The sequence below is a fragment of the Thermothielavioides terrestris genome, chromosome 5, assembly GCF_000226115.1.
Source record: "Thermothielavioides terrestris NRRL 8126 chromosome 5, complete sequence".
In the NCBI taxonomy this organism is placed as follows: domain Eukaryota; kingdom Fungi; phylum Ascomycota; class Sordariomycetes; order Sordariales; family Chaetomiaceae; genus Thermothielavioides; species Thermothielavioides terrestris.
This window is the reverse complement of record NC_016461.1, coordinates 1,239,127-1,263,387: the sequence shown is the minus strand read 5'-3', so window position 1 is coordinate 1,263,387 and position 24,261 is coordinate 1,239,127. Positions and strand designations below refer to the sequence as shown.

At 60.5% G+C, this 24,261-nt stretch overlaps 9 protein-coding genes across 9 annotated transcripts; 2 read left to right on the top strand and 7 right to left on the bottom strand.

The window, feature by feature from the left end:
- Window positions 1–118: 118 nt before the first annotated feature.
- On the bottom strand, window positions 119–1,618 carry THITE_2091621 (uncharacterized protein; the record flags this gene model as incomplete). The annotated part of the gene is made up of 1 exon (XM_003656409.1): window positions 119–1,618. One exon carries the CDS (start codon window positions 1,616–1,618, stop codon window positions 119–121), a length of 1,500 nt encoding a protein of 499 aa, XP_003656457.1.
- A 154-nt stretch (window positions 1,619–1,772) lies between these two features.
- On the bottom strand, window positions 1,773–3,979 carry THITE_2121098 (uncharacterized protein). Its single transcript, XM_003656408.1, has 3 exons — window positions 3,734–3,979; window positions 3,240–3,660; window positions 1,773–3,172 (listed from the first exon to the last, which is right to left on the bottom strand). The coding sequence occupies exons 1-3, from the start codon at window positions 3,909–3,911 to the stop codon at window positions 1,927–1,929; spliced, it is 1,845 nt and encodes a 614-aa protein (XP_003656456.1). The 5' UTR covers window positions 3,912–3,979; the 3' UTR covers window positions 1,773–1,926.
- A 1-nt stretch (window position 3,980) lies between these two features.
- On the bottom strand, window positions 3,981–5,441 carry THITE_2121096 (uncharacterized protein). The gene is made up of 3 exons (XM_003656407.1): window positions 5,127–5,441; window positions 5,017–5,065; window positions 3,981–4,941 (listed from the first exon to the last, which is right to left on the bottom strand). Exons 1-3 carry the CDS (start codon window positions 5,244–5,246, stop codon window positions 4,181–4,183), a joined length of 930 nt encoding a protein of 309 aa, XP_003656455.1. The 5' UTR covers window positions 5,247–5,441; the 3' UTR covers window positions 3,981–4,180.
- Window positions 5,442–5,981: 540 nt separating this feature from the next.
- THITE_2121093 (uncharacterized protein) lies at window positions 5,982–7,684 on the bottom strand. Its single transcript, XM_003656406.1, has one exon. It carries the CDS (start codon window positions 7,074–7,076, stop codon window positions 6,162–6,164), a length of 915 nt encoding a protein of 304 aa, XP_003656454.1. The 5' UTR covers window positions 7,077–7,684; the 3' UTR covers window positions 5,982–6,161.
- A 1,140-nt stretch (window positions 7,685–8,824) lies between these two features.
- On the top strand, window positions 8,825–9,941 carry THITE_2056137 (uncharacterized protein; the record flags this gene model as incomplete). Its single annotated transcript, XM_003656405.1, has 3 exons — window positions 8,825–8,876; window positions 8,930–9,498; window positions 9,582–9,941. The coding sequence occupies 3 exons, from the start codon at window positions 8,825–8,827 to the stop codon at window positions 9,939–9,941; spliced, it is 981 nt and encodes a 326-aa protein (XP_003656453.1).
- A 369-nt stretch (window positions 9,942–10,310) lies between these two features.
- THITE_2121090 (uncharacterized protein) lies at window positions 10,311–13,127 on the bottom strand. The gene is made up of 2 exons (XM_003656404.1): window positions 12,620–13,127; window positions 10,311–12,561 (listed from the first exon to the last, which is right to left on the bottom strand). The coding sequence occupies exons 1-2, from the start codon at window positions 12,734–12,736 to the stop codon at window positions 10,531–10,533; spliced, it is 2,148 nt and encodes a 715-aa protein (XP_003656452.1). The 5' UTR covers window positions 12,737–13,127; the 3' UTR covers window positions 10,311–10,530.
- A 159-nt stretch (window positions 13,128–13,286) lies between these two features.
- THITE_2097063 (uncharacterized protein) lies at window positions 13,287–14,291 on the top strand. The gene is made up of 3 exons (XM_003656403.1): window positions 13,287–13,438; window positions 13,681–13,873; window positions 13,951–14,291. Exons 1-3 carry the CDS (start codon window positions 13,415–13,417, stop codon window positions 14,022–14,024), a joined length of 291 nt encoding a protein of 96 aa, XP_003656451.1. The 5' UTR covers window positions 13,287–13,414; the 3' UTR covers window positions 14,025–14,291.
- A 1,187-nt stretch (window positions 14,292–15,478) lies between these two features.
- THITE_2121086 (uncharacterized protein) lies at window positions 15,479–16,910 on the bottom strand. Its single transcript, XM_003656402.1, has one exon. The coding sequence runs from the start codon at window positions 16,641–16,643 to the stop codon at window positions 15,612–15,614; it is 1,032 nt and encodes a 343-aa protein (XP_003656450.1). The 5' UTR covers window positions 16,644–16,910; the 3' UTR covers window positions 15,479–15,611.
- A 3,405-nt stretch (window positions 16,911–20,315) lies between these two features.
- THITE_2151762 (uncharacterized protein) lies at window positions 20,316–22,926 on the bottom strand (the record flags this gene model as incomplete). Its single annotated transcript, XM_003656401.1, has 4 exons — window positions 20,316–20,670; window positions 22,167–22,582; window positions 22,655–22,742; window positions 22,798–22,926. 4 exons carry the CDS (start codon window positions 22,924–22,926, stop codon window positions 20,632–20,634), a joined length of 672 nt encoding a protein of 223 aa, XP_003656449.1. The 3' UTR covers window positions 20,316–20,631.
- Between the last annotated feature and the right edge of the window lie 1,335 nt (window positions 22,927–24,261).

Genomic DNA, 24,261 nt, shown 5'->3' with positions numbered 1-24,261 from the left:
CTGCAATGGCACATCGAATTATCTGCTAGCTGAGGCGCCTGGAACATCTCACTGCCAATCAATTCCTGATGGGTGTGTACAGTCCAACACTCAATCCCCGTCTCCTCGTCTCCAGCTCTTACACATCAACCAACTTGTCGACCTTCTGAGTTTCAGCGGGCTGAGCAGGCAAACCCGTCGCCTTCTCCCCGCATCCCTTTCCACCGGTCGTCTGCACTGCGAGCCCCGCTGGAGGGGTCACCACAGTCCCCGTCTGCGCCTGGCCCCGATCGGCCCCGGCAGCAGGAGCATGAATACTCGCCGCCAGCCCGCCAGTCTTCGCAGCCGTCAACATGGCCTCCTTGTCGCCGCCGACGACGCCCTTGCCCCGCCCCTTCTCGAGCGGATTCACCTCCCTCTTGCGCACGGCCTTCCCGCCGCCTCCCACTCCTCCTCCTCCTCCTCCCAGTTCCGACCCCAGCCCCAGCCTCAGCCTCAGCTCCCGCAGCAGAGCCAGCGTCTCCCGCAGCTGGGCCCTCGTCGCCGCCTTCTGCCCGCCGCCATGACCGCTCACCACCGCGCCGCCCGCCCGAACAGCGCCCGGCACCATCCCCCATCCCATCGGGTGCATCATCCCTCCGGCCCCGCCGCCCGGGGCTCGCACGTCCCGCGGATCAAAATACAAGCCACCACTGCTTTTGCTGTTGTTGCTGCTGCTGCCGCCGCCGGCGGTATCCGGGCCAAGCGCGTGCTCAACCGTGCGCGATCCCGGTGTACCGCCGTTGCCGTTGCTGCTGTTACCGATGGCATTGGATTGGTGACCATTATTGTGGTTGTCGTTGTTGTTGTTGCTGTTGTAACAGTGCTGCTGGAGCGCCACCCACCAGGCCGGCAGGCCGCGCAGGCCGACGGCGGCCAGCTCGGCCGGCGTGGCGGGCATGGCGTGGAGGTAGCGGCAGTGCAGGCCCCATTTGCAGGTGCCGTGGTGGCACCAGTGGCGGCAGTACTCTGTTCTGGTGCTTGGGTTGGCGCTTGGGCTCGGGTTCGGGCTCGAGGCGGGGTTGTTGTTGCTGCTGCTGCCGCTGCTCTTGGTGCTGCTCCTGGGAGGAGAAGGGTGGCTGGTGGCGGCTGAAAGTGAGCGTTGGGGCTGGAGCTGCTGCTGCTGCTGCCGGGGTGTTGGGGAGCCGGTGGTGTTGCTGACGAGTCCCGCGGCACGGGCGTGGGCCTCGCTCCAGTGGGCTTTCATGCGGTCTGCTGGGTGGACTGCGGTTTCGGGCGACGCAGCGGCAGACTGGCGAGTAGTAGTGGTTTCATGAGGCGGGTTGGCGGTAGTATGGTTCTCTGGCTTTGGCTCGATGGCTTTCAGAGTACCCGGCAGCTGACGGACAGCAGGGAGAGCCTGGTGGGTAATCTCAACGGCGTACGAGCCCTTGCTCTTGCTGACGGTTCCCAGATTGTAAAGCCCAACGGTCTGCTCGACGGTGAGCTCGCGGGGGACGCCAACGATGTTGAGCCACTCGGGCAGTTCATCGACGGCAATGAGGGGCACGATGGGGCCCGGGAGTGTATTCACTTTGCCGTCGGCGGTCGGTTTTTTGCCGTCAGGCCTGACGATGAAGAAGCGAGGTGGGGAGACCATGGTGAACTTAGGGATTATCCCTTTGATTGTTGGGTAGATGGTGGATTGTCAGTCAGGCTGCGCTTAGAGAAGGGATAGCGGTTGTTGTTCTTGAGGCGGTTGAGAATCATAGCCGACTGAGGACAGGGAGGGGACGGTCTTATGCTCCGAGGCGGACGTCTTGAATGGGATTGATGGACAAACCTGCTTTCGAGTTTCCATTCGGAGTCCAAACCAACTCAACAAGCACCTCGATTTCACCAACAACCATGGGCAAACAGAAACAAACAGTTCACCGTTGCCGCTATCCAAACTCCTCATACAAACTTTCACCGTCTCTCCACCCTAATCCTCGCCTCCAGCCCATCCACGCAGTATCCAAGCTGACGGGGCCCATCCTTCAGCTCCACCTCACGCTTCACCCACCTGCCAGCCTTAGTTTTCCCCTCCATGGCCTCCCCAACCGGCTCTCCCGCTTCGCCCCGCCGCTCCCACTCAGCCTCCAGGTCCTCCTCTTCCACCTCACTCTCCCCATCTGCCTCATCAAACCCGCCGACGGGATCCCACTCCCCCGTTTCCCACACCAACCGCAGCCCCAGCGGCGGCAAACCAAACAACCTCCCCGCGAGCCCCTTGACAGCATAGATATCAAACGACTTGGGCACCTGCACAACAACGCTCTTCTGCTGCGCGCCACCGCCAGGGTAGTGGAACTCCACCGTGATCAGCCTCGCCTCGAGGAAGTTCGGGTCGACGCGGCCGCGGCGCACGACGGGCGGCTCGCCGTAGGCGGCGCACAGCTCGGCCCAGCGGCGGTGGCGTGCCAGCACGGCGGGCTCGGCGGCCTCGGGCACGGCGGCCAGCTGGCGGGCGATGCGCGAGAGGTAGAACATCTCGGCGTCGGCGCGGTCGGCGGGCGTGACGGCGCTGAAGTTGAGCGTCCTGAGCGCGGGCATGCGGGCGACGACGAGCATGTAGGCTTCGTCCGTCTTGGCGACGCCTTTTCGTTGGGTGGTAGTGGTGGTGGGTGCGGCGAGCGAGGTGGGAGCGCCGTCGTCGTCGAGGTCGGGGTCGTCGTAGATGGGGTTGTGGGTGAAGCGGAGAGAGGTAAGGCCAGGGAAGGAGTGCGGGAGGGCATCGACGAAGGACCAGGAGGCGATTTGGTTGTAGGAGATGTCGAGGTAATGGAGGGAGGGAGGGAAGTTGGGAGGCGAGGTGGCAGAGGCGGATGAGGGAGGGGTGATGTGGGATATTCGGTTGCCTTTGAGGAGGAGGTTGCGGAGGCTAGGGATCGCCGAGAGGGGGGCAAGGTCGGCGAGAGAGGAGAAGTCGTTGTACTCAAGGTGCAAAGAGACAAGGGTGGAGGTAAAGGGAGCGGGGGCGACCGGCGTGAGGCTCGGGAGTTGATTCGAGCCGGCGTGGAGCGTGGCCAGGGACGGGAACTTGGCCGCAATGTGGCATATCTCGTTCCAGTCGAGAAGTGTGTCCTCCAAAGCAAACTCCGTCACGCCGTTGAATGCGTCACCAGCCGATGCCAGTCTTTCATCTTCCAGCACATGTTGAAACCGGTTGCCACTAGCCACCATGTCAGCAGGCTCACTCACTAGTCTTCCTGAACAGCACACAACCTGGGGCCACTCACTTAGCTCTCAAGCTTCTCAACAGGCGCAACTCGGAGCAAATGTCCACAACGGGCCCGAAGCGCTCAAAAAGGTTCCGGCTCAAGTCCAACTCCTTGACTTTCGGGCAGACTTGGCCGATGGACTGCTGCCCACCCTTCGCGCCGTCGACAGCCCCCCCGGGAGGAGGCGATGCATAGGCGATCTGGGCGCCATCCAGAATGACGAACTGCAGCTCGTCGAGCTGGGCCTGCTTGTGGCGGACCTTCTCAAAACCGACCTCCTCGGCTACCTTGCCCGAGAAGACGATCTGCCGGGGCGGGTTCTGGCCTGCAGTCGGATCGGTGGCGTACTTGAGCTGCAGCGCTGCGAGGAAGGTCTGGGGTACATCTGTCGGTCGCGTGGGGCGCACGAATGATGCGGCTGTCGCGGACTTGGATCTGCCTGTGGATTGACATCGTCAGACAGCAAGTTGGTGTGGCTTCAATGGGTACCATGTGCGGCATGAGCGGCATACACGAAAAGTAGCGGACGCCGTTGTGTTGGCCGTCGTGTTTTCCCCGCGAGGGGTCATCCCACTCCACGCCCAACCACGAGCCCGTCGTGCCCGCGACTTCACCAACGTACCGGACAGTGCAAAGCGCACCGTCGTATGATCGTCGCTCGCCAATTCGCGCGCGCGCCTCAGAGGGCATCCTGAAAGTGAAAAGTTTGTGAGATGATGGCGAGCTTGGACCCGCCGGCCAACAGCGTTACTGGCGAAATTGGGTGAACGTGATGGAATTCAGGTGCGTCAGATAGCCAAAAGCGCCAGGCAGCAGCAGCACACAGAACCTAGGCGAAGGCAAAACTTCAACACCATATGGAACATACCGTTGGCGAACTGAAGAAAAAGGCATTTACATTAACTATTCATACAAAAACCATCAACACCCCCGGGGCCCCGCCCTCACACGCTACGCGCTCACAGCTTCCCCTTCACGGGGCCAACACACTTGATCAGCGCCCTCCCGTTGCTCAGGCACACCTTGCCGCCGGCCACGCGGACCTCGAAGCGGACCTCCTCGAACCCGTCGCGCATCTCGCCGGTCCTCCAGGCGGACGCGACCAGCTTGTCGCCGGGCCGGACCGGGCTGGCGAAGCGCGCCTGGTACTCCTTCAGGTTGGCCGGGTCGCTGCCGCCGAGGTGCTGCAGCAGGCCGTGGGCGGCCCAGTTCCACGTGTACAGGCCGTGGATGATGACGCCGCCGAAGCCCATCTTGCGGCCCGGCTCCGGGTGCGCGTGCAGCGGGTTGTAGTCGCCGTTGAGCCGGTACAGCAGCGGCGTCTCGGCCGTCGTCTGGTTCTCGAACACCACGTCCGGCCGGCGGTCCTTGGGCGCGGGGAAGTTGGCCGTCGCGGGGCCCTTCGGCCCGCCCCAGTTGCCCTGGGCGACGAAGAAGGACGACGAGATGACGCGCGTGTAGACGTCGCCCGTGGTCGCGTCGACTAGGTCCGATTGCGTCTCGACGACCGTCCCGGGCCGCCCCTTGTCGTACACGCCGAGCACCTTGGTGCGCACCTCGAACTTCCGGCCCGCCGAGCTGGCCGGCAGCGGCTTGAAGGACTGCAGCAGCCGCTGGCCGTCGACGACGCGGGCGGGGTCGAACTCGGGCACGCCCGGGATCCGGACCGCTTTCTGGGCGGCGTAGAAATCGATCACGTCCGTGGCTGTGCCCTTGAATGCTGAGCGAGGGTTTTAGTATTGGCCGGCTTGCATTGGAAGGCGAGGGTGAGTGAGAGTTCTCTCGGCTGGCTTACTGAGGATGACGGGGTACGTGGGGAAGACGGAGAAGTTGGGATCGAGCTCCTAGACAGACGGTCAGGCATGGGGAAGGACGGGTCACGCATGGAGACGGAGTCGAACGCACATAGAGGAAGTGAAGCTCCTCGGCCGTGCAGCCGATCGAGTTGGCAAAGAGCAAGGCATCTCGCTTCGTCCAGCTGACCTCCTTCGCGGGATACTCGAAACCAACACCGGGCCCAGACATGTTGCTCTGCTTGTGCTCGATGCGATCAACGTTGGGGTTAGGCGGAGCTTTCTCAATAACGTTTCACAGGTTCGATTGACTGAATTGAATCCCTGAGCTTCGGTATGTACAACCTGGCGGCATGCGGGTCGTTCTCCCTTTTTATAACACAACCTTCGGGAGCTTTCCCATCGCGGTTGGCCGCCAAGGTGCCATCCGGCTCCCTGGTGCGGGGAGCTCCAACGCCGAAGCCGCCAGCCGAGGTTCAGCGGGTGGGGTGGCCGCTGTGGAACCGCACTGCAGTGCTGTGTTTGCTTAGCTAAGTAGGGGGCCACTGGGCCTGCCCCGCCGCCTGCCGTTGTTAGCCTGTGGTTTTCCAGCTTCCGCGCCTGTCTGAAAGGGCAACTGTGTGCAGGTATGTTCAAGGTAACGGATGGGGCGGCGTTTTGCGCCAACCGTCCGGGACCAGGAAAAGAAGCTGGTCATGCACCTTTTTCCCTTGGTGACTTAAAGCAGAAGGAGAGCTGGCTAGATTTCAGGGCGGGAGCCCCATATCTACTGTATTCCGTATGGAATATAGGTAACTACCGTGTGACTTGGATCCTGGCCGGCAGTTTGACACGCAACGGGAGATGCCGCGTCTGTGAACTACGACGCTTCATATCTTGACTGCAACTTGCATAGGTTGACGTGTTAGACGGACCATCGCCAAACCTCGCCCCTGGGGATCTTGGCCTCGGCTGTGGGTGTGGTACTGTACCAGCACACGGCTGAGGGTTGAGACTACGAATTCAGGAGCATCGGCAATTCCTGGGACAAGGCAAAGGAGTATCATGTGTGTGACTGAGGAAGAGCCATGCTGAGCTTTGAGATTCGACACGCGGGCGGTTGAGGTTACACCAGCAATGAGACCGGTCACGGGAGGCAGACCTCAATCTACTTCAACTGGCTGTATTGCTTTGTGGGAGATGGGCGTTGCTGACCACCCTGCTCTTTTACACTTCCCTGCTGAGAGCGTATCGACTCCAAGGCTTTCCCCTTGCCCATGCCACCCGCCTTGGTTGACGCTCCACCCTTCCCCTTGAGAGCCTGCACCTGCTCTGCCACCTTCCGCTGATGGGCTTGCTTCTGGGCCATCTTCGCTAGGCTTTGAGCCGGCTTAGCCTTGGCCGCGGCCGGCGTCAGGTTGTGAACGGGGCCGAGTGCCCCGCTCATTTCCAGAGGAGGCGCGGGCCGATTTTGACGGCGGCGGTGGTGCCGCGCAAGCTTTCTCGCCGCATGACGGCGCATCTGCTCGTTAGCGTCGTAGACGCAGTCGTCGAAGCCGAGCGGGTCGCTGAGCATGTCATAGACACGCCGCTCGAAGTATTCCATTTGGTGGACGGGCTTTCGAGCAGCCGGAACAGTCGCAACAGTCTTGCTGCTCTCGGCGGCGACGGAGACCGGCACCTGCACCTTCTTCACCCCACTGGTGTCCCCATTCACGGTTCTGCCGTTCTCGAGCTTGACACTTTTGGTGGCCCGCTGCTGCTCCGTCTCGTCCCCAGCCTTCTCGCTGTCTAGGGTGCGCTTCTGGGCATTTTTGGTTTGGTCTGCCTGGACCACGCCGTTCACCTCGGCCACCGGGGCGCCGTCCGCGACCGAGTTCCGCTCCCCTCCGCCGCTGGCGAACTTGGCCTTGCCAGCCAGGTGGCTAGGGCCGGCGACGGCATCCGTGTCGGGCGGGGAAGCCCGACGGCGGTGATTCGCGGTGCCGGCCGCGGTGCTGGCCGCGGTGAGGACGAGACCAGCCTCCTCGTCGGAAGATTCCTCGTCGGCCTGGATGCGGCGAATCAAGTCAATGAACTCCATGGTGAGACCTGGCCGTCGCGAGCTTCTCCACAGGAGTCTTCGGAGCAGAAACAGATCAAGAGCGCGCTCGGGGTTGCGATGACGCCTGTACAGCTTTTCCAATTTGCCAATCGCGAGCGGGTCGGCGCGACGGAGGCGGTGGTGGATGAGTGTGTTGGTGAGATGGCGGACGAGGAGTTTTCTGCTTGACGACGGCGAGAGAATATTTGGATAGCGCGCTGATCTTGCTGTTGTAACTGGTTTCACCTGGCTGCCCCTGGGTTTCCCCGGCAAGCATCTCGGAGTGATCCGGTTGAGAGAGAGCCGTGAAGGTGTAAGTGAGTGTGTTAAGGTGACACGCTTGAGGTTGGTCTCCGGAGAAGTCGACTTCTGGAGGGCTCTTCGACGTTTCCTGAGAAAGAGCTCAGACGCAGTAGAGGACAGACATGGCAATGGCCGGCCTCGAAGATATGAGCTTGCAGCGCACGCAGCGTGCGTCGCGTTGCAGCTGCCATCGTATTGTGCCATCTTCTTCAAATGGGCATCGCAACCAAGGAACAATAGACGGAGTGAACTGCAATAGAACACAATTAAAGAAGTAATAGGTTGCGTCTAGAATTATATGGCACACTTGGAAAATATATCCAGAGTACGCTTGAGACAATAGACTCAACCTCAGCCAGTGAGTGTCAATTTGTTGCAAAAGCACAATGTCTCGGGGTCTCGATTTTTATTTTTTTTCCTTTTCTTTTGGTGTTTTTGCCGTCACTGTTCCTGGCGCTTGGCATGACCCCCTGTAAAGTGCTGAGCGAATGAGCCGCTGCGCTGAGTGGAGCAATGTGAAGTGTTTACGGATTACTGTGTAAAGTCTTCTTGGTTGGATCCCCTGGCATCTCAGCAAAGCTGCTTTCTTTTCGCAGGAAATACCTAAAGGTACCAGGTAGGCAGGTAGGTATGTCCGGAAAATGTCCTGCCTGACATCCGATGATCTCAAGCCATGCAGCACAATGAAGCGGTCTTATTTTCACTGTCCAAGCTTAGCATGAGGGAAACACGGTATCGCAAATCTCGAGGCCAAACCCTAATACTCATGTTAACTGCGTGAAGACCATCCATATCAACTGCTTGGGTGGGTACCTAGGTAACTAACCTTATCTGATGAGCGTCGGAGTTAGCGGGCAGAAGGAAAAAAAACAGCAAGAGACGATGTTGCCCGCAAAACCCGCGTTGCTGCGAAAGATGACGCGCGACCCGGACTTAAAAGGTCAAATATTACTCATGGCTTCCGACTTATCTCCGTAGGGTTTCCGTGGCAGTGGAGCGCTTAACTTACTCTGCATTCAGCGAGCGGTATGTTGCGAAGCGATGGTGGTGGTGTTACTAATACCTGGCACCCAAGGATACCTCGGCCAACAAGCTGACAAGGTTGAAGCAGCGGAAACTGGGGAATAACTGGTCCCCGTCTGCCGCTTCGGCTTGGTTTGATGAGAAAATCAGCCCGGTGTCGCGGACATCGTCGACTGGGCAGCGGGATATATCGGCCATAGCCAGCGGGCCGAACGGTCGATGTCCGACTTTCCTCCGGCACGCCCCGTACTTTGTTCCTTTTGTTGCATTGTGGAAGAGGGGATGGCTATCACGAGCAGCTACTTCGTATAAAGGCAGCGATCTTGCTAATTAGAACCCGACGCTTCATCTCGCTCAGAATCATCTCTCCCAACACCACAGTTTGACTTTTTGCTTCCATAGCTTCACTACATCTCGACAGTATGCCTAAGATCAACGGACAGGATGTGGGCGCGACCGGCTACGGTCTCATGGGTGAGTCTTGGACGCGATCAGTCTGCAACCCAGCGTGCAGCTGACTCTCGCAGGCTTCACCTGGCGCCCCGACCCGATACCGCATGATCAAGCCTTCGAGGCCATGCGGACGGCGCTGAAGCACGGGATGAACTTCTGGAACGGCGGCGAGTTCTACGGCACGCCCGAGTGCAACTCGATGACCCTCCTGGACGCGTACTTCGCCAAATACCCCGAAGATGCCGACAAGGTGGTCCTCAGCATCAAGGGGGGCATGAACCTCAAAAACCACAAACCAGACGGCTCGCCCGAGGGGGTGCGCCGGTCCATCGACGCCGTGCTCAAGCAGCTCAACGGCCGCAAGAAGCTCGACATCTTCGAGTACGCCCGTCGCGACCCCAATGTGCCCATGGAAGTGACCTTCCGCACCATGCAAGAGTACATCGACAAGGGCCTGCTCGGCGGCATTTCCCTCAGCGAGGTCGCCGCATCGACCATCCACGAGGCTGTCAAGCACGCCAAGATTGTCGCCGTCGAGGTTGAGCTGAGCATCTTCAGTCCGGACGTGCTAACCAACGGCGTTGCCGCGGCCTGCGCGCAGTACGGCATCCCGCTGATCGCCTATTCGCCCATAGGGCGCGGGGTGAGTTCTCTTTTCTCGTCGCGCACCTACCTGGAAAAGCACTGTATAGAAGTTGCCCATTCTTACCGTATCCTCCCCGACAGATCCTAGGCGGCAAGCTGCAATCGCAGTCCGACATCCCGCCCTTCCTGCAGCAGTTCCCGCGGTTCCACCCGGAGAACTTCCCCCACAACCTCGAGCTCTTTCGGCTCGTCAACGCGCTCGCGCAGAAGAAGGGCTGCACGCCGGCGCAGCTGGCCATCTCGTGGACGCGCTGCCTGTCGCGGCGGCCCGGCATGCCGACCATCATCCCAATCCCGGGCTCGACGCGGGCGGAGCGCGTCGCGGAGAACGCCGTCGAGGTCGACCTGACGGACGCCGAGATGGACGAGATCGATAAGATCCTGGCCAAGTTCGAGGTCAAGGGCGAGCGGTACCCCGCGAGCATTCCTACGAACACGTAAGGTAGAGACCTAGTACGGGCGGTTCTTGTGGGTGATTTGAGTAGGTGGAGGTTTAACTGGATGTTGTCAGCACTGAGATCGGAGCAATGTGGCGGACGAGCGTTGATGCAGTGATTGCAATGGCCATCAGAAGAGAATGTGAAATCTGTCCACAGTGCGCGTTGGCTCGGAATTGCAGAATTCATACAACATTCATCAGAGGCCATAGAACCAATCAATGAGAGCAACTTACTCATCATCAATTCCTTGTGGTCACTAAAGACCTCACAACGACCACAGTGTGTCGGAAAGTGGTTTGAGAGACCGTTCAAGAAAGGAGTGAGGCAGACGGGGAAACCGGCAGAGGCACAAGAAAATTAAGCAATGGTGGGTTAAGAACGGACTAAAACAAAATCCGTGTATGCGTGCAAGGGTTAGGGTCTGCTGCTCCCCTTGGAGCTTGGCTCGATGGACAACGGGGTACTCGTAATCACTGATGGCTGGTTCGCACCCGGTATTCATATCAGTCTTCTCCGTACACAGTAGCCGTACATGAACCCTCCCATTACTGCCGACTTACAACTCCAGAGACGGCCCACGCAAGAAGGTCTCACACGCCCGCGCCGTCATTAGCCCCCACCGCCTCCAGTCTATTCACGAGCTTCTTGACGCTGGTCCACTCCTCGTTCTTCAGCCCTTCCTTACCGCCCAGATCCGGGCCAACCTCGAACACAGTGACCGCCCCATCGATGCCGCCCGTGGCCAGCCTCTTGCCCTCGGCGGGCTCCCACGCCAGCTTATTCAGGCTCTTGCTCAGCATCGTGCGCCCGTCCTTCCTCGGGCTGGGCGAGATGCGCGCCACCGGCTCCTCCGTCTCGACCGTGATGTCCCACAGCTCCAGCCACCCGGCGCCGTCCACCAGCCCGAACACGCCGGGCTTGACGGGCGACCAGGCCGCGCCGTAGACGACATCCTCGCGGACAAAGTCCAGCAGCGGCGTGACGGCCGGCTCGAGGAGGCCTGCGCCGCCGGCGGCGCCACCGCCGGCGCCGACAACGACACCCAGACTCGTGCCCAGGGTCGCGCCGCTGGCGCTGGTCCCGCTCGCGGCGACGGCCGACGTGGCCGCCGGGGCGCGCACCTTCCACAGCTTGACGCTCCAGTCCAGGCTGGCGGAGAGGACCAGGTCGCCGAGGTCGACGGGCCCGCGGGCGGGGTGGAACGAGACCGACATGACGGGGGCGGCGTGGCCGCGGTAGCTGACGCGGGCGTCGACGCCGGCCTTGGCGCCGGCGCGGTCGTACCGGTGGCACGGGTAGATGGTGCCCTCCTCGGAGCCGACGAGGAAGAAGGTGGGGTCAGCCTGCGGGAAGGCCATGCACGTCGGCGACAGGTCCTCGGTCCTGGCGGGCGGCGGCGCGAGCAGGGTCATGGCCTCCTGCGGCTGCGCCAGCATGTCGACGCTCCAGCCGCAGACGGCACCGTCGGTGGAGCACGAGATGATGTTGTTGGCGTTCTGGGTGCCGACGATGTCGACGCAGTAGACCGGATGCGTGTGGCCGGACCCGGTAAGCGGCGTCTTCTGGACTGGCGCCGAGCGCGCCCGGGTGTCCCAGAGCAGGACCTGCCCGCTGTAGGCGCCGCCGATGATCAGGTTCGGGTGAAACGGAGAGAATTTGGCCGTGAGGATGTCGGATTGCGCGTGGAAGACAAATTCGGGCCGGTCGTGCAGGTGGAGGTTCCAGACCTGCACGATGCCGTCTGGTTCATGTGGCGCTGTGGGGTTCTTGGTATACGACGCCAGAAGGAGCTCGCTGAACTTGGGCGAGAAGTCGATGGCGCTGACCATGCGCTTCTTGGACCAACGCTCGTCGTAGAATTGGGCGATCTCCTTGACCTTGCGCCGGCCCTTGCCTCCCGTGTTGCCGCTCTGCTCGTCGTCGTCGTCGACATCGTGTACCTGGAGGGTGTAGTCGGTGAGGATGTCATATTCCTGGTCCAGTGCCTTCTCGATGACCTTGGTCGACCGGTCAATAAAGTCCATGAACTCGTCGGAGTGCGTAACGGCGCTCAGCTCTTCGGCGGTGAGCGTCCGGGCGGGGAAATTCGCCGCGGCCGACGGCTTGAGCACGCCATCGACAAGCAGCTCCTTCGCAGCCTTCAGTTCTTCCTCAATCTCTTTCCTTATGTTTTGCCGTAGTTCTTCCTCTCGGTCCCGCTCCCTCCTGCTGAGCCGCTTGTTCGGCGAGGCCGTGACCGGCGGCTCTTCATTTTCCGATTCAGAGAGGGTGCGTGACTTCGTGGGCAGCGTCCAATCCTCCGTTGTTTGCACTCCTTTGCTGTACGAGTAGACCTCCTTTACCGGCGACGGAGGGCACTCGTACACGGTCTTCAGGGGTACAGCAGAGAGGATCTGCGGCTGCGGAGTGACGACCTGTCCGTTTGCGGGGCCGGCGAACTCGGAATTGTTCTCAACGCTCAGTTCTCCGGCGCTGAGAACGCTGTTTGGTCTGCTGCCGAGCCGCGCGGGCGAGTTGGCGCCGGTCGGAACGGAGACTGGCCTGCTCTCGCGGACGAGGCTGTCGATCAAGGACTCGATCTCGCGTCGGTTGTCGGCCCGACCTGGTGTCGGAGCTATTAACTGGGATGCTCGGTCAGCTCAGTGCTGAACGAAGTCTCGCCGCCGCCGAAGGACCAACCTCGCTTTGGCTTATGCTCTGGCGGGCGGTGGCCTGGCTTGCCCGCAGCTCCCTCTGCCGCTTGAGCTCCGCCAGTTTGGCCCTCTTTGCGAGGATTTCATCTCGTCGTTGTTGCATTCTGCAAGATCACCAAGCCCATCTTCAGGCGTCAGCCCAGCGGTATCTGTGTCGCAAATTGCGGTTGCAAGGATCAACGGGCCTCGAGACGTGCAGCCTCGCAGTCGTTCGCAATCGCGGAGTTCTGGACTGGTCTGTCGCCGCGTCTCGAAATGATGTAAGTCGCCAAAAAGGTCAGTACACAATGCGCCTTGAGATGTCGGCATGCGTATTCCGTACATCCAATGCGACAACGGTGCGTTCGTTCCTTTGGCCGTTTGTCTCCCCCTTCAACTTCCACCCGCGTCAAATCGCGACTTTGAGTGGTCAGCCAGGTGCATGGACCCGCCCTCCTTCAGTAGTGTAAGTGCGCCCGTTATGTTCACGGTTCACGCCGGTGGCGTGACGTTAGCTCAGTAGCTTTGGGTACGTTTGATACGGAGGTACGGGACGGGTTACTTACAAGTACAGAACGTGGACTGCACAGTGGGTCAGCAAAAACCGCGACATTTCCCGAGCTCCCGATCAAAACTGAAGCTCGCAATCACCCACAGACCGAACCGGAGCGCAATCCACTGGCGACCGACGACAAGCCACGGGGCCCATTGAGACCGCCAATTGCCGCTCTCTGAACCCGACGAGTCAATCCCCCGGAACCGAGACGCGAGCAGTCGCGGGAACCAGATCGCATCAGTCGCAATGTCGTCCAAGTCCGGTGTCAACGTGAGTGCCACGCATCCCCAAGCACCGACACTACCGCAGCCCTTGCCTTCAGGCTTCAGTGGCGGCCGTCCGCGAGAGCAGCGTGCAAGCGCGAGTTTGCTTGTGCGCGTAAATCCCAACCGGCTGGGAGGACTGGTCGAGAAGAAAGCCGGGCGGCGGAGGTGTTGCGGATTGCGCTTTGCGGGACAATTGCCCAACGGCTGTAGCTGGGGATCAAATCCGCTAACTGTGCGCTTGCACAGGTCCTCCGGTATTCCGCCCTCGGCCTGGGCATCTTTTACGGCTTCTACCACCAGCGGTCTATCACCGCATCGCAGAAGGCGGCCGCGGCACAGCGCGAGTATGAGCACAAGCAGGAATTAATAAACAAGGCCAAGGAGGCCTACGCCAAGTCAAAGCAACCTGCTACCCCCAGCGCGTCCGCCACGACAGGGCGTGAGTTATCCCTCGGTCCTCTATTTCTCTACTTCTATAGCCTTGACTTGGGGGCGCATTTGCTGACCGACATCCAGTGGACCAAGACCCAATGTCCCCGGACTTTGATCTCGAAGCCTACTTCGAGGCGCTGATGAAGCTCAAGGAATAAGCACGGCCGTGACCGAGGCTGGGGAGCCAACAAACTGGAGCAAGACAGAGTCTGCGTGGCCAACTGGATTGGACTCGGCATCGCCCTCGGATGCCGACGACCAAAGGGTGGGAGAGGCCAAACGAACGACGCCCCAAAGCCACGGAAGGGCGATGTGGGGAGAGCATGTCTGCGTCTGCAGGGTCGGTCTCGCTGCGGAAAACGCGGGAGACGGTCCCGCAGACGTGCAGGCATGGTGTATTATTGCGCACACGTCAGCAACCACGGCATAGAGAATTTCCTTACCCGTTTAGGCTCATGTCAAGGCTCTACATGTACAGGTGTACATTACCGAATTAGAGGCGGGTTTGGCCATGGCAGAGCGGCTGAGGTCGTTTCTCGTCCTTGTCAGTGTCATGTGGTTCTGCATCATCGTGCTTCCTTGTGAGCGACCACATCTTCCGGTCCCTCTTAGTCTTTGAATCTTGGGCCTTCGATCCTTCCACAACCGCCTCCAGCCAACCTGGTCGAGGAATCACGGCTCAACTACCGGCCCTGACTATGATACTGCGCCATTCCCAAAGCCCCGGCAAAGGCAACACTCAGTGATACCACGGCAGCGGCATCGGGTTCCAGGGCTCCTCCCCACCAGCTAGAGCGGTGATTTCCTCCGTAGAAGGACGGCAACGCGGAGTGGGTTTCCTTTCCGCTGTGTCGAGTCAGATCTAGGTATGATTGACAAGCAGGCCAACCGAAAACAGGCTTCTGGGTTTACCTGCCGAGCGGCAGGTCTTCAACTGCAATAACGGGAATTTCACGGAATTCAGAGCGGCGGAGAGAGGACTCCTACAAGTAATGAGAGACGGAATAACTCACTAGCTGCATGCGACGGGCGGGGATCAGGCACTTGACGATCGGCAGGTCAGCGCCCGGCCGCCATAGAAGGAGTCAGTGTCGCCTGAGTGTTGCTCGCCGTAAGACTTTCAGTATCACAATCGGGATAGTCCGGATGATCGTTGCCCGTCATCACCAGCGACGCTGCTTCTGGGGTACCTGCCAAACGAGGGCTTTCCAGTCAGTGACAGACACGGCTGTGGTGCATCTAGCATGACCGAATCACTTGCTACTACCGGAGGAAGAAAAGGCTCCAGACTCAGGTTGACGAAATCATACGCGTTGTTTCAATAGTTTCTTTGTCCATGTACCATTCGAAAGAACCCAAGCCCAGTACCGGTCCAGTCCCGTGGTATCCTCCCTTTCGCTCCCTCGCAGCCCCGAATGAGGTAACCGCGCCAGTTCCACCTGGGATTGACTGTAAACCCCTTGCGTATCGAGCCATGTGACCCCTGGTTGTCAACGCCTCCTCAAATCCGGGAGAGTCGGTCAGGCCGATCCATGCCCCGGGCATCTATCGGGCTCCTGCTTCCCTCCTCCCCAATCCCAGTGGGCCATGTAGATATAGCGATGGCTAGTTGCGAAGCTGGATCCAGTCCATAACAGAATAACAAAAAAACCAAGGCGTTCTGATAGACCTGAGGTAAATCGCAGGCTTGCCGCCCAAGGCGAAGCAGCCCACGAATGTAATGCTGCAGTCCCCTCGCTAGGAGCTCATGCACCTGGCTGTGCCGTCTGCTGAGGTCGGTTCCCAGACTGTTCTGCACGACGACCGATGGCTTCTGGCGGCCGAAACTCCGGACGACTGCCCTGCTGGCCCTGCGCATAAACGGCAACTGTGTTGAAGGTGTCCAGGGCACCCGCGTATCTGACTGACGGCCGCGGGGAGAACCCCGTGATTGTTGATGTCTGGGCCGGCCTCCGGCCAGACTCGAGGGCCTGCCGAATCATGTCGTGAAGGAAGTCCGGGATTTCTTCCCAGTGGCCGGCTCTGGCGGCGGCCATCATCCGCGGCGGGAAGATGTCGTCGGCGGTGAGCGTGTTATGCGGGCCCGGGAACCGCGCAATCTGATCTGCCACGTGGGGCAGCTCTCCAGACTCTATGGCGTGCTTCAGCCAGTTTTCCCATTCTTCGTCGAGCGGCATCGAGTGGTCTCCCGATATGTTCCGCATGGCGACGCGCTGGCGAAGCCGCTCGTTCAAGTCCTCCCCAACGCTTTCCAGCTCTTCGTCGCTCTCCTCCTCCTCTACGTCCTCGTTCTCGTCCTCTTCCTCGTTCCCTTCCTCAGCTGCTACAGGGTCCTCTGTCCCCGCTGAGCGTGCGCCAAGGGCCTGTGCCGAGTAGGGGTCGTTGGGGTCAGCGTAGTTCGGAAGCCCATCGGCTGTGGTGTCTCGGATCTTGATCCCCTGCTCGCGCTCGAACCGCTCCTTGGCCCACTTTGTTCCTTCCCACTTTGTCAGATTCGAGATCTCGGCATGGGTTAGGCGCAAGCCGTCAAAGGCGCGGAAGAGGCGGCGATGCCACGGGAACCGGCTGAGGCGAATGCGGTGGATCGGGTGCGTGTAGTCAAGCCCCGGGTACTTGGCCTCCGGGGTGTCCAGGTGGCCGTAGAATGAATGCGTCTCCTGCCGGACCTCAAGGATGAGATACCGCTGGAGAAGGGCTTGAAAGTTCTGCGGGTCCGACTGCCGAGGTTTGGGGAACATGTACTCGTAAACGAGCTGCTCGACGGGACGCCCCTTCATCTTGACGGCGTTGTCACCACCACGATTCGCTCAAGCGAGTCGCCCAGCCACGTCGGTGCAAGCCTGCCAGGGCGGGAATGGCCGCTTGTCAATGTGGAAGAAGTTACCAGGCACGGCAGCGCTGTGAAGGCCGCTTATGCTCCGAGAAGGGTGCTAGGGAGTGTCCGCTGCGGTCGAATGGAAGTGGAGGATGCCTGGGTCTGGTAACGGGGAAGGCGATCAGGCTCCGTGGTGTGACTTCTCTTTTTGGTGGGTTTGGTCAGGAAGATATTGGATGTACACAATAGGCACTGGTAAGGCAACGCGTGTGTCCGTTTGCGACTGTCTCGGGGATCGGCGCCGAGGACAGGCAGGCGGGATGGATGGGGGCGCGCGGTTGTAGTCGTGGACAGGCAAGTACCTGATTTCACGGCGGAGCAGAAGAAAGTGGAAATTTGGGGTCCACGGGCCCGGCGGTAATTGGGGGTCTTCTTGTATTTGTGCACTGGAACGCAGGAAGAAGGCTCTTGCGTGGCTTCAACCGGGCTTGGTCCCATGGGGTTGGCTGTCGGGTCGCGGCGGGGCGGTCACGGCTGGGTCAGAAAGCGGGCGGTTTCTGTCACGTTATTGCGAAGCGATCGATCCTGTCGAGATTGGCATGGACTGGCTGGCCAGGCACGAGGTCGGGCCTGGGACGGACGGAGCCCCGAAGCTCGTAAGACGGAGCCACAACGAAGAAAACCCGGCGCTACCCTCAGTTACCGAAGGGAGGACAGGAGGACCTAACCCGGCACGTTCCTGTTCACAGTAATCCGTACACTAGTAGTGGAGTAATCCATTGTTAGGATGAGCACTGTTGAGCAGAGCATGCCGCAGGTGACCTTGTGCCTGATCATTTGACTGGATTCCTGGTCTTGGATGGCTGGCCCCCTGTTGTGGGGCCTGAGCTGAATGGACACAGTATCCCTCCAAGCACGCTGCAGTGTGGGTGTTGGTGGCTTCAGGGATAACGCTGCCGCCTGCATTTTCTCGGGAGATCTGGCATCCTGTCAATCGAGTCGGCCCACCCAGGCCGACTCTGCACTGCACCCGTATGAGGTGGTTTGGCTCTCGATATCTCTGCTGCAGGTCCCTACTAGTGTAGACGCAACTGTATGCCAAGGTAGGTACAGAAGTTGGTGTTGTGCCATAATTTACCTACACTGGGCGGATCTGAGGCCTTCTACGGATTACACTACTGCACAGTACTGAACCTATCGTAATTACCTATATTGCCTTTCAATAAGCGAACCTTCAGAAAGTTGCCTGCTGCGGTTCTGCTCCCTTTGATTTGTCAATACCTAAATTACCTAGTTAGCGTTAAATATTGCGTAACGTACTGTAATGTACTGCCCCGGGTCAGTTGAGGTAAGGTAACCAACGGATAACCTCGCACTTCACATCAAAAGCAGCCCCTATGATCTGCATGAGCAATGATTCCAAAGTTGCTCGTGAAGCAAGCTTCCGCCGAGCCAATCACGCCCGAGGAGAACACACCGTTTCAAAACACGGCCCGCTTAGCTAACTCTCCGTCTTACCCTCGCTTCTGCGCGTGGGGAAACAAGCGGACGTAATCCGTAAGGCCGCGCTGGCCGGCCGCCGGCCGGCCGGCGCCGCCCTCCACAGAAACCTTGCTTTTTCAGCCACTGACGGGGTCGGGCGCCGTCCCGGCCGAGAATCGCTTCCCAAGCACCGAGTTTGATCTTCCGCGGCCTCGACCAACCATGCCCACGAGGAACTTCCAGAAACCGACCGTGGCACAAGCGGCCAGCTAGCAGCGGCCCACCAAGATCCCATGGACGCAGCCTGCCCGCCAGACAATCACTGCTTGACTGACCTACTGCATCTTCCTCCGCCTCCGCGCTGAATCTTGCCGGTCTTCGACGCCCGCCAGCCGGCCACCTCTGCGGGCCGCTCCCCTAGCTGAATCCTTCGGTGGTCACTTGTCGCTGGTTCGCAAGCGTGCAGCCCGACAACTTGGACGGTCAATTAATATGGCGGGACAGGCGGCGTGCATGGGCGCGTACCTGGCTGCCGTCCAATCAGTGTGTTACGGCGCGGTTTGGCGCATCCATCGGCCGTGGCCTCGTCCACGGCGGCCCGCCCCTCCAACAGCGGCAGCCGAGCGCGGTGGTTACTCCATCCAGTTTGCATCGGCGAATCAAGGAAACAAACGCAGCGTGCTTGCCGTCCCAGCCACGGGCGCCTACTGCGCAACACGACGCACGCACACGGCATGCCAAACATGCAACAAGTTTAGTAACCAACTTGCTGCGCCCGAGAAACGCATGCTTGCGCCGCACGCTCGGTTTGTTGTTTGCCTGCCTCCCTGTTTCCCTGCCGGTTCGTTGGGACGAATGTAAGGTGGATAGATACAGTACCACAGTATGGACTGGTTGGAGGATCGTTGTCACCGCCGTAGTGCTCCGGTCCACTGAGTGCCTAGTGCAATTTTTAGCGGGGCCGGACCGGCGGACGGGAGCCCGGGCCAAGGCATATCCTGATTCCGAGTCCCGACAGACACCGACCGGCCCTCGTCGCAAAAGCATTCACGCTGACCGCCGGAACCTCCATCCCCACGTCGGCAGCCCCTGGAAATGGGCTATTGTCACCCTGCAATCAAATCCCCGCTTCCCGCGTCGGGCCATCGGGCACGTCGATTGGAGCTCTGGTGCTGGCAATCGCAACACGCGCTTACCACCGGGCAGTGGATTCGGTCAGATGCCAGATGAGAGGGAGCTCCTCCGGCCGCTTCCATCGGCCGCCCCCGGCCCTGCCAGACGACCCGCGGACCCGCGGAAGGAAGGACATGACGGCGGTGCGCTATCTGCTTGCCTAAATCGTGCAGCGCAGCTGCCAGGACGCTTTACACGCCCGCTGCGGCTGTGGCGCCGCAAACGCAAGCCATTCCCGCGAACCCGACGAGCAGAGCTTCCTCCTCCTCCCCCCCATGCTCACTGCTTGCCCAGCTACCCTTGCCAGACCCGGCCGGTTTTGCTGGCCCGGACGTCGGTTCACTACAACACGGGCGGATTTGGCACGTTTGTCTGCTGCGGACTGTCATGCGGCTTCCTGGTTACCTGCCTGCCGATCGAGCAGGGACGGCGGAAGGGCCCCCCTTCCTTCCCTTCTCCCTCCCCCCCCCCTTCCCTCCCCTTCCCCGCATCATCGCCATCTGTATGTTCACACGCAGATCGTTGTCCGAGGAAATGACGCCTCCGCCTTCGCTTCCGCCGCCGCCCTCATCGTCCATGGAGCGGGCCTCACGCCGTGGTCATGGAGACGCAAAAGTGGCAACTTCCATCCCGGATGCTCAACCCACGAGGCGAGGATACGCATGCAGACACTCCGCTTCAGTGCTTCTGTCCCCCGGAACTGGCCAGTGACGCGCAATCGCAAACCGGCACAGGGACACAGCCACTCGTGAAAGCGGGTCGTGGGCCGTGGGTCGTCTCCAAAATGTGCTGCGGCCTCCAAGTCTCGCTGCCCGCTCAGGTGAGTGAGCTCCCGCGTAAGGTAGGTAGCTAGGGCCTTGTGGATCTGAGTATCGTAGGAGGTCTGCCTCCTCCCCGGGCCTCTGGAGCTTGGAGGAAGTGACCAACTTGGTCGTCAAACCATCACCATCACGTCAACAGCCGCGCCTCTCGTTTCGGTGAGTTGGACAAGGTCGTTCGATTGCAACCGAAGTAACCGCTCTACATATGCCCTTCCGCAACGTGCCTTGTATAACGCCGGGCAGAATCAAAATCATTTCCCAAGTGTGCCTATGAATTCCATCATCATCATCATCATCATTGCGTCGTGACATCATGATCTTTTGACCCTGCCTCAACCCCTTCCCCAGAAACTTGCCGGTTGGTGCGAGTGTGGCGCGGAGAGCAGGGCCCATTGCTTTCTAGCCTCGCTGTCGATGTGCATCTCCCCGTAATAACGCCGGCGCGAGTTTTCTCAGTCCCTCGTCCATGGTGTCTCAGGGTACATCCTCCCACCGACCCCCGTGACCCCGGACATGGCAGGGCTGGACATTCTCTCCCGTTCCTTGCCTCTGTCCCGGTCCCGGTCACGCTCACGCTCACGCTCACGCTCCCTCTCTCGAGGTAAATTTTCCTCCTTTCTCCACCGCTCGCCATCGTCCCTGAACCTCTCCCGGTCCCGGTCCCGGTCCCTGTCACGAACGCGGTCTCGGTCTCGGTCTCGAAAGTCCCTATCCCTATCCCTCTCCCGATCTCGGTCCCGATCGCGGTCGCGGTCCCACTCGCGGTCCCAGTCGCGCCGACGAGCAAGGCGGTCAAGATCGGCGTGGCTGCTCGTGCGCCGGCGGCCGGGGTCCGCGTCACCAGAAGGGTAGGGTCCGCGGGACCAGCTACGCGGGGTGACATCCTCATCTGAATTGCCACGGCGTCTGTCGCGATGCAGGGCGGCGGCGGCCGCCGCCGCGGCGGGGCTTGGGCTGGGGACGAGACGGTCTCGTTCTCTGTCGCGCTCCCGTCTTTCGCGGTCGTGGTCGCTGTCGCTGTGCGGCCGCTCGCGCTCTCGCATCGGCCGGCCCCGGCCTCGCTCGCGGTCTCTTTCCCACTCCCTATCCCGGTCCCGGTTTCGATCCCGGTCGTGGGAGACTCGCTGTCGCTCTCGTTCCCTCTCCCGGTCGCGGTCGCGGTCGCGGTCCCTGTCTCTTTCTCGCTCCCGTTCCTTGTCCCGATCCCTCGGAAGTCCTTTTCGCTCGCGCGAATGCCCCCGACTCCGCCTCCGTCGCTCGTCCTCCGAGTCTGAGTCGTCCGTATCAATTTCGGACCATGACCGGCTTAATCTGGAGTTGGGCAGTACGTCCTCCCTCGATACCCTCGTTGAGCCACCCAGCCCGTCCCGTCTACCACGGGAGTCGCTCATGCTCCGTGCTCTCTCGCCACTCACACCTGGATTGATGAAGCTGGAGAGCTTCTCCTTCAGATCGAAGAGGGCACTTCGCCGCTTGCCATCGTCGTCTCGGGGGCCGGGGCGAACGCCGTTAGACGGACGTGGCGAGTGGACGTGTGACGGTGGCATCGGAGGCGGAGGCATGTTCGCCCGCACGACCCGCGGCGATTCTTCGGGGCTGCCCGCGTGAACACGGCGGACTGAAATCGGAGGCGGCTCGTTTGAGCGCTGGGTTCGCCTTGGGGTAGTCCGGGGGCTAATCGAAATGCTGTCCGAATCCGACGTGCTGCTGTAGTGCCGAGGCTGACTGTGTCGGCGTCGATGCGGGTCGCGCTCAGGCACGAGGTGCGGAGCTCGTACGGGGCGCGCCTCGTGCGGTGAATGCGGGTAATCAGAGAAGCTGCGGCGACGTTGGGCGGTGTCGTCTGCCGGAGGGGCTCGGCGGCGTCCGTAATGCTCTCGATCTCTCGCCCGTTCCCGCTCGGGAGATCTCCCTGCCGATGTCGGACGCGGGGATGCGACGTGCACGTAGGCGACGTTTACGGGGCGCGCCGCAAAGTAATCGCGCGGCGCTGTCGGGTTTATCCGGACATGGCTGTAAGGGACCTTGCGGTCCGTGAAGTCGGGTTTCGGCGGCTCCTTGGGCGGCTCAGGTGGGTCGCCTTCGGTCGCCTTGAGACGGGCCCTCCGTGCACATTCCTGGTGCCAGTGATCCGTATCAGGGTCGGCTTCGGATGGGAAAGCCTCCTTCGGAAGGTCAACAGGCAGCGGCTCGCCAGTGTCGGGATGCTTCAATGCCCAGTGGGCGGCGGCAAACTGCAACACGGGCACTTGAGTCTGGGGTCCCAGCAAGGTCTGGATCGTCTGCCATTGCACAAATCCCTTCAGCGTCAGTGCAGGGATGGACGGCGGCGCGAAGTCGTCATCGCTCGGAAGGAGCCAATGTTGGCAGCCCAAGCCAGAGTAGACCGTGGAAATGGCCAGATGGGGCATTTCAACAAAGAATGCTAGACGGGGCTGGGGGTCAGCGGCGCTCCAGCAACAGGGGGTTGAACAACACCAGGGAATCAATAACTCACAGTCCCAGTCATGCCCAGCGGTTTTGTAGAATGCAGCGAGCTTCGCCGGGGTCAGGTGCTTCTCATTTTTGTCACCGATTTCGTTTTGCTCGAGACTGCGTTAGCACACAGCAAGGCGGCGGTTGCTCGGGTTCGCGACGAACAATATGCAGGGCAATGGCTCTCAGGAGGGCATCAAGCACGGGCGTCGCAAGCGGGATTGGCTTCGCTTTGGTGAACAGGTAACCGTAATATGCCGTGCCATCTTTGGTTTCGCCTGCTGCGGTGGTCATGGCGACGGTAGAGGAAGAGTCTCATAGTCACAGAGAATGCATCCGAGACAAAATGACGGCGGCCAGCGGACCAGATCGCAGGCCAACGATGACGGGTTGTGATCGTCGGGTGGCACGACGAAGAGGGGTTCGCTGACGGTTCACGGCATTTAAAGAAACCGGGCTTCTCTCACTGCCTGCGGCTCGCCGGATCTGCGACCTAGGCTGCCGCGCGGATCTGCGAACGCCAGGGAAGTGGTGGACTCGGGCAGACTGCGAACGAGGACATTCATCTATCTGCCTGCACTCGGGCGGGCGGACTGATGTCGCCTTCTTAGGCAGACTCGGGTCACCTGCTTGAGTCGCCGATGGTTGCGTTCAAGCTGCGGCCATGGGTTTCTTTTTTCCCCCTCGCACAACCTGGAAGGGCAATGAGGTCGCTTACTGCGCCAAACAGGTCGGTTGGTTTCGCATCGAGCTGCAGCGCCGCTCGTTACTGCGGGGCGGGCTATGTGACCTTTGCCGGCGGTTCAGCGGGTGACACGTGCTGCGCTTGCAGCTCTGCCGCACTTCTTCTCGTTTCGGTCAGGTTGTGTGGCTTGCCCTTGCAGTAAGCGGAAGGCAGAATTGGCGACCTCAAATGAACTTCCATCGGTGGAAGAGGATGTAGGATGGGAATTTTGCTGAGGAAGGCGAACCATGCTAAATGCGCGAGTTCTAGTTCAGTTTTTCGCATGGCTTTGGTCTCGCTAGTTACATTGCTCCAAGTATGATTGTGCATTTGTTCTCTCGTTGGCGCTCGGGTTCGCTCGAGTTCGCGGGCTCGCGGTGCGGGTGGTGTTGACCATTCGACGGTTCAAAGCACTTGGACTTCCAGTCTGGTGGTGCCTTGGGACCCACAAAGCTGATCAGGTATCGATACCTCCCTCCCGCCTTCCAGGTCTGGATGGCCTGATAACCTCAATCGTCGGACATCACGTGGAGGTCTCTGTCAAGGCAGCGATCTCATCTCGTCTGAAGTCTCCTTGCCCTCTCAACACACTGCCTCTTCCAGGCGCTGTCACGGCCTCCCGGGTATTTGGACCCAGGCCCAAAACCAGGGGCCATGCCTAACATTGGATGGTCCTCTGGCGTAGCACTCGCCGCTTCTTTGTTCTCGCAGCTGATTGACGATGGTACTGAAGGCATTGGCGGAAGAGATTCAAAGTAAACAGCTACTTAAGTACCTTAGCGGGAAGCTCTACCTGTGACAAGAGGGACCAGAGTAACGACCCGGCTGTGCGCAGCCCTGCTATCCCTGATTCACGGCGAACCACTCAATTCGCCCTCCCCCCTATCCAAACCCTTCTGCCCTCC

Bases quoted from the DNA above. Each gene is read 5' to 3' on its own strand.
- THITE_2121098 (XM_003656408.1), bottom strand. From the start codon at position 3,911: ATGCCCTCTGAGGCGCGCGCGCGAATTGGCGAGCGACGATCATACGAC. The intron at 3,661-3,733 runs GTATGCCGCTCA...GTCAATCCACAG, and splicing joins CGGCGTCCGCTACTTTTCGT to GCAGATCCAAGTCCGCGACA. The intron at 3,173-3,239 runs GTGAGTGGCCCC...CATGGTGGCTAG, and splicing joins TTGAGAAGCTTGAGAGCTAA to TGGCAACCGGTTTCAACATG.
- THITE_2121096 (XM_003656407.1), bottom strand. From the start codon at position 5,246: ATGTCTGGGCCCGGTGTTGGTTTCGAGTATCCCGCGAAGGAGGTCAGC. The intron at 5,066-5,126 runs GTGCGTTCGACT...CCGTCTGTCTAG, and splicing joins AGGAGCTTCACTTCCTCTAT to GAGCTCGATCCCAACTTCTC. The intron at 4,942-5,016 runs GTAAGCCAGCCG...ACCCTCGCTCAG, and splicing joins CACGTACCCCGTCATCCTCA to CATTCAAGGGCACAGCCACG.
- THITE_2121093 (XM_003656406.1), bottom strand. From the start codon at position 7,076: ATGGAGTTCATTGACTTGATTCGCCGCATCCAGGCCGACGAGGAATCT.
- THITE_2121090 (XM_003656404.1), bottom strand. From the start codon at position 12,736: ATGCAACAACGACGAGATGAAATCCTCGCAAAGAGGGCCAAACTGGCG. The intron at 12,562-12,619 runs GTTGGTCCTTCG...CGAGCATCCCAG, and splicing joins AGAGCATAAGCCAAAGCGAG to TTAATAGCTCCGACACCAGG.
- THITE_2097063 (XM_003656403.1), top strand. From the start codon at position 13,415: ATGTCGTCCAAGTCCGGTGTCAAC. The intron at 13,439-13,680 runs GTGAGTGCCACG...GCGCTTGCACAG, and splicing joins CGTCCAAGTCCGGTGTCAAC to GTCCTCCGGTATTCCGCCCT. The intron at 13,874-13,950 runs GTGAGTTATCCC...ACCGACATCCAG, and splicing joins CGCGTCCGCCACGACAGGGC to TGGACCAAGACCCAATGTCC.
- THITE_2121086 (XM_003656402.1), bottom strand. From the start codon at position 16,643: ATGAAGGGGCGTCCCGTCGAGCAGCTCGTTTACGAGTACATGTTCCCC.